Here is a 12,214-nt window from a genome sequence, read left to right as displayed (position 1 = left end):
TGACTCGAATTAAACAACTTATCGGTACAAAAAATACATTACTGAAATATTTAAAAAACATTTTCGCACGAAATATATACTATGTTATATGTTACTATACAAGACTAGGTTACTGATTTACCCATGTACTTTTAGGTCCAGCATCTTTGAACAAGATTCTGCTCGGCTTTCCCATTTGCAACAAACCAGCGAACCAAACCTTATGGAAGCAAAGCCTTCACCCATGACCAGTGCCCCACTCTTCTCAAATCTGGTTGACTTGAACATTGACAACAAACCATTGTTTAGCTCCCTCATCGAGTCATCCACTATGTCAAGTGACACGTACCATCCACAGACTGTGACAGCCACCGACAATCTTAGCCAGGTGCCAAAAAACGCGTTTCCTCTCAGCAGTGACATTATAAATCCGGCGACTGTTGAGAGTGGGTGTGAGATTGCCGGAGAAGAACTCTGTGTCCAGAACACTGAAGAGGTGGATCGTGCTCAAGCTGAAGAAACAGAGTCTAGCAACAAAGCGATTAGTGTAGTTGGAAATGAATCAACATTTGAGTCTGTGCAAACGGAAGACATCTCTTTGCCTCAAGAAGAAGTAACAACAAAAGAGGATGACACCTTACCTAGTAGCCTTAAAACTAACGTTCCTAATCCTGACTTTGTGCCAACCCATTCAGATGTATCGGAAAAAGAAGAAGTTGCTTTAAAAGCGGATGCACCACTAGAAGATACCAGTGATGCACAAGTGGAGACAAGCGTTAAAATCCAACCGGATGTGGATCACATTGTTGAGGATCCGGCATCAATTGAAGTTGTGCAACAGGAGGATGTTGCCATATACAGCGAGGAGGTTGCTCCCTTGGAAGTCCTGGAGGAGCATGTCATCACTGAGATGGATACAGAAGAGAATGCAGCACCTCAGGAGGATGCAACATCCGTAGACAAGCTAAATATTGAGGAAAACATGCCTGAAGCGAAGTTTGAAACAAAAAACTTAAACAATGAAAATGTGGAGTCAATAAGTTCAGTAGATGTTGAGCAAAAAGATGAGCAGCTTGTTTTGGAGAATATTGTGGAGCCAGAGAAAGTTGCTGATGATGTTGTGGTGGAGGAATCTTACACTTCAGAAGTAATCCCAGCTGTGGATGATGACTTTATTGAGTCTGATTTAGTTATCGATGCAGAGGAAGAGATTGATTCAATCCCAGAAATGACGAAGGAGCAAAACGTCGCCACAGAATCACTACAGGAAATTATACCCGAGGTTGTGGATGAAATTTTGCCACAAGCGATAAGTTGCGATGCAGAAGTAAATTTGCCTCAGTCTCCTATCAAATCTGAGACCACATTGAAAGATGATGAAACAATTGAAGCAAAAATAATTTCAACAGACAATCCACTGCCCAAAACAGAATGCAAAAAATCTGTGCATTTAGATTCACAGCCGGAAGGACAAGTTAAAAAGCAGCTGAAACCTGTTTCTGCAATGTCAGAAAGTAAAGAAAAAAAGGAGATCCCATTTGCAACCAAAAAAGACAAAACGCAAGGTCATACCATAAAAAAACACAAGACATTGTTACCATCTTCTAAAGGAGATGTTCTCTCTTCTAAGATTAAAAAGATAAAAACTGAGGAAAGAAGACCAATGAAAACTGATAAGGTTGAAGGTAAGATTAAGAAAGACCCGAAAAAGCTTCACAAGAAAATATTTAAAGATCAAGGTGCATCGGGAAAGTCTCCGAAAACATCTGAAAAGGTTGAGAAATCCTCAAAGACACCTTCTGAAAGCACGGAAAAGAAAATCGAAAAGACCAAGTCAAAGGAAAAGCCAACTCAGAAAGCTGAAAAGAAATATGACTCCAGTAAGCCGAGCAAAGAGTTTTCTTCGAAGATAAAATCCGACAAACCGGTTTCCAAACACAAGGAAGGTACAAAACTTCACAAGTCAGACGCAAAACTTATTAAGAAAGAAATATCTGACAAAAGTCCTAGTGATTCTAAACTACAGAAATCTGCCCAAAGCCATGAGAAATCCCAGTCGGAAGTTAAGGTAAAACCAACCAGTCAGGAACGACCTTCAATTGATCAAAAATTGTCTAAAGTTTCCAGCCAAGATAAAACTTCATCTGGGGATGGCAAGTCTTCTAAGTCTTTACATAACCAAGTGAAAACTTCAAATGAGGCTAAACATTCAAAGCTTGTAGAGTCTTCTAAGCCAGACAAATCCTCATCCAGTTCCAAACATGTTTCTTCACACAAGTCCAGTGGTGAAAAGAAATTTAAATCCAAGCACTCTGAAGAGCGCAAAAAGTTGCACAAGACATCAAAAGATGGACATCACTCAGAAGGCAAAGTCAGCAAAACTGATGACACCAGGCATTCTACATCTAAACCGCACTCTTCAGAGAGACACGGCGATGTGACAAAGACCTCAAGCAAAAAAGATAAAAGTAAAAGTGAGAGCAAGAAAGAATCCGTGTCTGGTCACGACAAAAAGAAAACTTTGTTGAAGAAGTCAAGTCAAAAATCATTGGACACTGATCAGCCAGTGAAAAAGAAGCCACGCTTGGAAGAAAGAAAACTTTCAATTACTCCCCACTTAACTAAATCATCGTTTCTGAATCCCTCTGATTCCGATGAGCCTCCCTCAAGCCCAGTAAAGAAAGAACCATTACAGGCAAGTTCCTCGAAGTCCAAATTCTCAAAGTATTGGTCTTCGGATAGCGACATTGAAGATGTGAAACCCACGCCTACCAAACCTTCCAAAATAGAAAACTCAGCAAAGTCTAAGTACAGTAAGCCTCCTGTAAAGCAACAGCACATTTCAAGTGACTCTGACTCCAGCGATAACTATGATGATTTCATCTCAAAGATGAACAAATCGAGCACAGCAAAGAAGTCTGCCTTTTATTCTTCTACTGATGATGAATCTACTGATAGTGATGGACAAGTTACTGAAAAGGTCAGCAAGCCAACAGTGGTGCAAAAAGTTGCCAAGATGGAGCGACATGGAGATTCTGATCAGTCTGACAGGTCTTCGCACTATAAAGAGAGTCCTATGTCACGCAAGGAGTCTCCATCAATGCGGCATCGCGAACAAACTAAGGACAAGTCAAAAGATCGCTCAAAGCAAAGTAGTACTGAGAAAAACATCAAGGAAAAAGTTGTGAAGCCTGAAAAAAAGAAGAAGTTGGAAAAGAAGAAACTGAAAAAGGTCCCTAAGAAACAGGTGTCTGATTCAGAAGAAGAAGATGATAGGGATAAAAGGTCCAAAGATAGGTTTCATGCAAAACAAGCATTTGATTCAGAGGATGAAGAAATATCATCTCATCACACAAAAGCTAAAGTAAAGAAAGAGCATTCATCTGCTTCACATTTTAAGTCAAGAGCACCGGAAGAACCGCGACACAGTTCACTAACATCCAAACTAAGCTCATCATCTTCTTCAGCAGAGTCTCAGGATGTTCCTCCTCCCTCACCGCCATCATCGTTCCTCACCACCAAAACTATCAAAACGCACACATCCTACAATCCCGATTACAAGGATCAATTCTCTGCTTCTGCCTCACTGAAAAAGGAACCATCGTCAAAAACTAAACCATCTGATCCTCGGTCAATTTACTCATCAAGTAGTTCTGACCTGGATAGTGATTTGGATTTTGGCAACAAACCCGCTAGCACTGAGAGTCCTCATTTTAGCAAGGAAGAAAGAAAGACCTTACTTGGAATGACATCTTCAGATAGTGATGAGGATTTTAATAAAGTTGTCATCGAACCTGAACCAAAGGCTGTAGAAAAGAAACCAGAGGTCAAACCAAAACTGGTTTCAAAGTCTCAAGCGCCCTTGAAGCCTTCTTCTGAAGAAATAACTCATAAGCATTCTGACTATGAAGGTACAAAGCAACCACACAAGTCGTCAAGTTCAAAATCGTCTGAAAACAGGCCGTCAAAAAAGCACAGTGAACTAAAGAGCAAATCGTCTTTCTCCGAAACAAGAGTCTCTTCGAAACAGGGAGATGTAAGGTCAGAGAAGAAAGTGAAATCAAAGCATGAGGCGGACATTAAAAAAGAGTCTAGCTCCAGTGAGCGACCAGACAAACGTCAGGAGGAAAACAAACCACAGAAAAAGCATAAAACTTCATTGAAGGTCTCTGAGGAGAGATCAAGTGGAAAACATGAAGAAAAAATTCGCGAATCTTCTGACAGTGGAAAGAAGACTTCAAGTAAATCTCTGTCAAAATCGGAAAGGCCAACTAAACCGGAGCGCAGTTCGTCATCCGGCAAGACAAGCCAGGATTCGCATAAAAGACATGATGATGGTGGTAAAATTCGCCATAAGCATTCCGGCGACAAAATTCGCCACAAAGGTGAACATCATAAGCTAAAATCAAAGACATCCATGTCCAAACCACACGACACAAGTGAAGAAAGGCGCGCTCCAAGCAAAGACGAAAAAGTTGTCAAATCATCGTCGAGCAAGACTGGATCGGAGCTGCACAAACCTCAGCACATCAAGGAAAAGAAGTCACACCCCAAGGTTACTGAGTTTACTAAGGCCAAACGGCCTGATGAGACAAAAAGTTTGCAATCGTCAGCAGAGAAGGGCAAGACCGACAAGCACAAGCATCTTGACATTAAATCTTCCCCATCGCCTTCAGCTAAACATGTAGAGCGAAAGGAGGCTCCTAAAAAACGTGAAAAAGGTGATGAAGAAAACGAATCAGACAATTCTTTGCCAGGAAGCAGTTTCTTCATGGCTTCAGACACTGAGAGCAAAGCTGTGCACCAGAAAGCTGACACAAAGCAGCAGGAATTAAAATCAGACAAAAACGAAGAGATCGAGGAAAAAGTGTTTTCACCACAGACTCACAGCTCCCCTGTTCAGACTTCAAACTTGACCAAGTCAATATTTTCCCCTTCACAGTCATTCGAAACTGAAGAAAGATTTTCCGATACAGAATTGAAAATAGTTGATTCGGCAACAGACGATATTAAGCATGAACCAAAACAGAGTGTATCGCGAAAATCATCACTCTCATATGATAGTGCGGAGAGAACAAAGGACGTCGCTAAGGTCAAAGAAGAACGTAAACGGACTAAAAGTCGTGACCTTTCACCTGCCGAGAGTCGCCAGCTCGCTTTATCAGCCATGGAGCGATTTCAGCTACAGCACGAACGTAGGAGGAAGAATTTGGAACAGCAGAAAACATTAGAACGTCAACGGGATGAGGAAGCTGTTAGATCCATAATGGGTGATGATGAAAGCGACGATCTGGTTTCCTCTTCAAGTGATGCAGATTACTTGTCTTCGAGGATAACCAAGTCGTATTCTGACAATGAACCATCCGCCGAATCATCTTACTATTCGCAGCCCAAACCGCCAGTGGAAGAAGCCGCTCCTCTTTCGGATAGCCTCACACCCGATGCTAGTATACAGACTGATAAGTCGGACACTGACAAAGGCAAATCCTCTGATATGGAACCAAGGAGCAAAGCAGAGGAGATTGAGCTTGCTGCGGCTGTAAGTTCCATCGAGGGATTGTTCGATGATTTCAAGGACAAACAAAGCAGCGATCCTGATTCAAGTTACCAAGCGTTCGATGAACCAACTAAACCTACCCGTACAAGTCCTCGACAAGACATTGCGACTTACGACGAGAGCGCTGTACGGGAAGCTGCTGAAGCGGCATCTGCTCTGCTTTCTGATCCTTTGTTTCCGGACAAAAATACCTCAAGCAACGAGCCAGCGGCTCTTCCTGAGGTACAAGAATTTTCACCTATGCCAAAGGATGCATATTCGGTGGTTGGCGGACGGTCACCTGGCTCATCAAGCTCTGCAGCTGGATTTAAAACGCAGAGTCCGAGAAAGGAATCACCCATACGGCGAAGAAGCATAGAGCGGTCTCAAGTTAAGCAGACTGTTGACGTCAAACCTGTTTACGAGGTATTTTTTGTTACAATTATTGGGGTTGTTATTGCCAGATATTAAACGAAATACGTTGACTTTTCAATAAACAGGAACCACAGCCTACTTTGAAGAAGCAGTCACCGGAACAGAATATTACATCCGAAAAAACGCTTCCAGTTCAACCGACTGCATCTCCACGCCAAAAACCTGCGCCATTACAACCTATCTCCACAGTAAGCATCGGGATAGACTTGGGCATAAGATTTATTTCAACGCAATCTGCTTAGGCCCTCGTGCAGACACTCAAAATTCAGTTGCCTAAAGAGCTTTATTTGGTTTATAATAGCTGAGAGCCGCAGTTTGTGTAATGTTTGACCCAGATTTGTAAGTTGGAACCCGAAATCGATCCAAACCCATAAGTACAAGCCCGAAACCCGACCCGAAATTTTGATAAACTGGACCCGTAAATATACATGGTGTAATTACCACCTAAATTTGACTTACTATGAAGCCAGGCCCGAATCAAGCCCGAACCTGGCCTGATTTACAAGTCCAATTTGACTACGTTTGCTAACTAACCATCATTACTGTTTTAAGCGTCTTAGATTTTATGTATACCGTGTATTAACAAGCAAGACGACAATTTAAATTTTATTCGACCTGTAATTTTATGAGCAAATTGCCCTATTGGAGCTTAAGGCAGTCATTTGTAATAATATTCATTTTTTTTTTTCAGCCAAAGCAGGTAACCCCACCTCAGCCACAGATACCAGTACAACCAGTTACCATTCCTGCGACCAAACACCATCCACAACCCCCACCACCCGTACCAAACATGAGCGAAGCTCGACCATTTGTTCCACTCTCGTCAGCCAAAACAGGTTTGAACAAACTCTATTTCAACCCCTGGTCATTTTATATCACAAGTTGTGAAATGTTGTGAAAGGGCAATAGAATGGAATAAAATTAGAAAAGGCTAATAGTTCTTCATTCCTCAACTGAAAGCCTAGCAAACTAAACCGACTGTGAAGAAACGATAAGAAACGCACGAAAGATAAAAAAAAACATTTTAGCAACAAAATTTTTCGTCATTTTAATTTCTGGCATTAGCAATAATGTATTGGCCTGTTAGTTGATACAAAAGTTACCAGATTACATCTAGTTTCTTTGTGGGTCCATGTGATTTTAAATCAAAACGGATCGTCAATAGCAAACCGATTTTGGTCAATACGAACAAAAGAAATACGAACAAAACAAACACAAATCCTGCTTTTTAGTGAGAATTTCATAATGTTTTAGAACGATTAATCAAACGCATGTTTGAGGTAATAAGCTTTTAGCTTTTGTATTATTCAAACAGTTATGCCTAATAAACCTTTAATGTTTACTGCAGTGCAACCTGAACCCTCGATCAAGGAAACAATGCACTCCCCGCAAATAGGGGTCCACGCGGAACTGCCCCCGGCTTTACCGGTCCCCAGCCACCGACCCAGCAAAGATGCGCATCCTGCTGCACTCCCCGAGCGAAAACCATCAGGTTCCACTCATGTGCATGATATCGCTTTACCGAAGCAGACCCAGGGTGTGGTTGGGGCTAAAACTAACACTCTACCCCCGTTTCTGATGCAAGGGTTGAGACCTGACCCCTACGCCCCCTACAACGTTCCCGGGCCCCATCTTCAGAAGTTCCCCACCTCGTCCTCGCATGCCCCTTTACCCCACGCGAAAGTTTCCCCACAAGCGTCACCCACCTTCAAGTTTCCAACAACGTCACCCATAAACCCCCAAAGCGCCATGCAGTCGCCCCAACACAGGCCCCCAGCCACACATGTTATATCCCCTACACCTTTCGTATCCCCTCTGCCGAGTAACAAAGCATTTCCTTCCGTTCACCAGCATGCAGCATTTACTCACACTCAAGGTAATATTATTTCGTTTTGTGTCGTCGTCGCATGTTTGATGTCATTCTTGTCGGTGTTTGTCGAGTAACTTATATGTTAGACTTCGGCCAAGGGGTAGGCAAAATTGGACGTGCCAAATGCATGATGCTTCTGGTTTCAAATACTTTGCATAAATCAGGGTTGTGGAGTCAGATACAAATATCACGATGCCGACATCGTCACCAACTCTAATTTTGTTTTTCCCTTCATAGTGAACCACGTAAATGTGCCTTTAAAATAAATCTGCATTAGCTTGTTTAAAAACATTCACTGCTTCAGAATAGTAGTTTAAAAAATAGAATGTTTTAGTATATAACTGGAGATAAGTGTGTTGAGACTCACGAAATTTTTCAATTTGTAAATGTGGATTTTTCCCATCACCGTTGTATCGGATAGTTAGTTAAAACGCCTTCATGCATATTTTTGTTTGATGTCAAGTTAAACAATTTAACTTTGGCGATAACAAACTTCCATAAATTACATAAGGCCTTGAGAAGCATAAAACTTTCATCAAGCATTTTGTCCCTGGCTAAAATGAAAAGCACCTAGGTTTCGAAGTCTTTTTGGCGAGAATTGTGCGAAACATTGCCGCTTTAAACTGCTTAGAATGACGGCCAAAGAATAGTACATAAAAGCGAAATTTTGGGTTCAAAGCTATATATATATATATATATATTTTTTTTTTTTGTATATAAGCTATTGCTGCCAGGCATAGTATCAAGTTTAAAGAGCTCTTCAAATCACATTTGCCAGAAGAGCTCTTTAAACTTGATACTATGCCTGGCAGCAATAGCTTATAAAAACACATTTGCCAGAAGAGCTCTTTAAACTTGATATATTTTTGTATTAATGCTAAATGAAGCACCAAACAAGATGTGTAGACGATTCTGTTGTAGGATTTGTAAATCCAAAAAAACCTGTACCGTGTAAAAAAAACCGGACATTAAGAAGATCTGCACCTACAGTTTATAGATCACCAGATGATTGACTGTCTCCATTATAAAACCGCCACAGTAACAATACATGCAACCAACAAGTAAATCAATGTTTTTCAGTTACTCCGGGGGTTGAACAAAAAACGCCGCCGTTACCGGTACAGTCACCCACTACGGTCCCAGCTCTCTCCTCACCCGGTTTACAGAGTCGCCCCCATCCAGTTTCGCCCCATTTGACTTCACCCAGGTTACCCAGTGCCACAATGGGCAACCTTCCTTCACCCACGATTCGTCACTCCCAACCGAGTTACCCCTTCCAAGCTAAGCAAGAGACACCACCAAATATACAACACAGTATCCAGGTAATGACTATATTTTAAAGAACAAGTTATGGCAAGGCATGTTACACAGCTTGCTGTTGCATTTAAACTTATTTGTTATGGTAGGGAATGAATTTTTCTGCAGTGTTTTGTTGTTATGTTATTGTATGTTGCTGTAACGTTTGTTATGTTGCTGTAACAGAAACAAAGCCTCGATGTGGCCCTTGCACAATTTGTATTTTAACAAAATTAAAAAAACATTTTTAGTCGTCAAACATATCACTAATGCGAATCGACTCTGCTTTAGAAATATAACGACTCAGACTTAACCATAAAAAATTAAGACTCTACTCTAACTATTTGGCTATGCCTTGTTCAATTTCAAATTTGGCAGTGTAACAAATATTTTTTCTCAGCAACCACCAACAACTCTACCTTCTCATTCACCACCACCAACTGCTGTGGCAAAACAACACCCTCGTGCTCCTCCGCCTACAGCAGTTATAACCCCAGTTCAGAAACCACAAGGTAATACAACTCATACTACTCACAAAAACGCTCCTTGTATACAGTGATTGTATTTTATACCTTTCACCTTTAAAAAAAGAAGGCCATAGCGATTGTGGATATGTTTGTATTACAATGTATTGCTATTTTTGTTTACTTTATAGGTCCATGTCTGGTGTTTCATTGTTTTTGTTAATCGTCAAATTGTTGATTTTTATGGTTGTATCGAAATTTCGAAGTTTCTTATTTGCCACTTATTTGCGATTTTTGTTTGAAAATCGTAACGGAAAAAACAATTTCGGGTGTTTAAAGCTTTCTGTCGAGATAACGTGAATCTATTTTTTTTATTTTTTCAGATACACCACCCGAACCAGTCAGACACCAACCACCGCCGACCACACACACCAGCAACCAACAATCTCAAAGGCCACCTAACACCCAACCAATGCCATTCCAACCGACAGCTGTATCGGCGCCTCAAAACAGACCCATGCTTGCTTATCAAACGGTATGATTTAGTGATAAGAGTAAATAATTTTCTCACCGGGACGCCATTTTACAATATCGTGTCGGAATTGCAACCACAATTATCATAGAGCCACAGAAAAGTTGCAACGAAATCATTTCCTGAATTTGTATGCCCTCGTTGCTTAAAAACATCACTAAGATATGTTGAGATTATGAAGGAAATACGAAGGTTATCTCTAGCGTTTGTAATAGATTGCGACACCTTATCATTAGGGCGATTATTTTTTGACCTAAAAAACGAAAAATTTTGACCTACAAATTAAACATTTCGACAAATTTTGACTCTGTTTTTTTGACAAAATTTTGACCTATGAAGAATTAAGTAGTTAAACTACACATTATTGTACAAAAAAGTTAAATATGGCTGTAGGCTAATCTAACTAGAGCGAAAAAATGTGCAAAAGTCTAACAGAACGACGAAAATCTGAACACAGACCTAGCCTATTTGACCTATTCTAAAAATTTTGACAAAATTTTGCCTTTTTTTGACAAGTCAAAAAATGATCGCCCTACTTATCATAAAAACTCTTAGAACGGAGTCTATAGGGTCTTTTGTGCTAAACGCTTCCATTTATGTTGCACTTTATCACAACGTTCCTTATTTGATTAGTTTTGGCACTGAATTTTGTTTTCCTTTTTGTTTTGCTGTACCACACTTCATATAGCACCATGGTTAAATAATCAGGGATAGCAAATGCGGCTATAAACCAAACGAAAGTTTTGAACCTACATGTTGTTGCTTAACAGACTATGTCTTCTGGCAAACCTCACGTTGCCAATCACTAAACTTAATATGTTTCTTGAAATAAAGCAGGTACCTGGCCAGCAACCTCGCTTACTGCCGCCTAGCGGACAAATGGAGCCAGCCACTACTGCCGTGACACCAAAAAGTGAACCGAAACCTATGCAGCAAATGCAAATACCCCCCTCATATCTCTATCAACAAGGTACAACTTTTGTTATTCTCAATGTACTTTACCAACTCTACTAATGTACATTTCTTCCATAGGTCTGCTTTATCAAAAATTCCCTATTGCTCCTGGGGTCTCGTTTCCCCGTTCCCCATTCGGGTACATGCCTGGCATGCATATACCCATCGGGTTTCCCCCTCAAGCGTCAAGGCCCCCTACTTCTGTTGAACAGCCCCGGTCGTTTGCCCCACCGCCGCACGCTCAATTTAGCCAGTCCCATGGACCCCTTTCGCACCCAGTTTCTCAACCCCAGAGCCAGCCGCCCCAAGGGGATAGAGGAACACCCCAGACTCCAACTAACAAAGGACGGGCAACCCCGGGGACCCCTAAACCCCCTACGACGCCACAATCACCCCATGTTCCCTCCAGTCCTTCTGCGCAAGGAATTCCTCCCCAGCAAATGGTGATGATGGGTGGAAGAGCTCCAGAACCAAGACCCAGCTTACACGAAGGGTCGAGTAGACCGTCTGCCAGCCAGCAAGACGCTTCTGCGATGGTTGCCAAGCATTTCTCAATGTCGGGTATGTTAGTTACAATTTCATCTTTTTTAACTGAACCATACCACATGAAAATCCAATCAGCCAGAGAGCATGTATATATTGAATACAGTTAAATGCAAACGTTTCAACAATTTCAACATCAACAATGCAAGGTGTGAAATACGTTTATATCAGCGTTTCTTAACCGGCGATAGTTGCCCTTTTGGATGTTTGGGCTAATGGTGTTTTCCACTGAACCACGAAAGCAGGCCGTAGCTGGTGACATCCACCAACAAACGACACATCAGAGCTTGAAATCATCTCACTGGTAAAAATGTATGTGAAAAGGGGCCCCATAGGGGTAACGGGTACGTAAGGTGCTAACGGCCTATTAATGATTGAGAACCACTGGCTTGAACCATGCACGTTCGGAGAAAGGAAAGAGAATAAACGGATTTTCTTTCTGTCAGGTTTTCCGTCGCCTATGCAACATCGAAACGCGGGTCAAATGAACCCATCAGTTTTTCAGACTCGGCCCGGCTTGCCTGGTAAGTTACCAAAGAAATATAGTTGAAACCATTGTGTGACCGTTGTGCGGACGTTGCAACATCATTACTAGATGTATTTAT

The 12,214-nt window shown here is 41.4% G+C and overlaps 1 protein-coding gene across 2 annotated transcripts in view; it reads left to right on the top strand.

The window, feature by feature from the left end:
* The window catches only part of LOC145227650 (uncharacterized), a 30,065-nt gene that overhangs the window by 15,227 nt on the left and 2,624 nt on the right, over window positions 1–12,214 (top strand). The window contains exons 19-28 of one of the 2 annotated variants that reach the window (XM_080092532.1): window positions 136–5,941; window positions 6,016–6,138; window positions 6,642–6,786; window positions 7,299–7,826; window positions 8,901–9,142; window positions 9,517–9,628; window positions 9,964–10,115; window positions 10,950–11,082; window positions 11,145–11,627; window positions 12,056–12,133. In XM_080092532.1, the coding sequence (XP_079948658.1) occupies window positions 136–5,941; window positions 6,016–6,138; window positions 6,642–6,786; window positions 7,299–7,826; window positions 8,901–9,142; window positions 9,517–9,628; window positions 9,964–10,115; window positions 10,950–11,082; window positions 11,145–11,627; window positions 12,056–12,133 (7,802 nt within the window). Of the gene's footprint in view, window positions 1–135; window positions 5,942–6,015; window positions 6,139–6,641; window positions 6,787–7,298; window positions 7,827–8,900; window positions 9,143–9,516; window positions 9,629–9,963; window positions 10,116–10,946; window positions 11,083–11,144; window positions 11,628–12,055; window positions 12,134–12,214 lie in introns of both variants that reach the window. The other variant, XM_080092531.1, reaches the window with a different exon arrangement.

The sequence above is a fragment of the Phallusia mammillata genome, chromosome 5 (genome assembly GCF_965637545.1).
Source record: "Phallusia mammillata chromosome 5, kaPhaMamm4.hap1.1, whole genome shotgun sequence".
Taxonomy (NCBI): Eukaryota; Metazoa; Chordata; class Ascidiacea; order Phlebobranchia; family Ascidiidae; genus Phallusia; species Phallusia mammillata.
The sequence above is the reverse complement of the archived record's forward strand: the minus strand, read 5'-3'. Positions and strand labels throughout refer to the sequence as shown.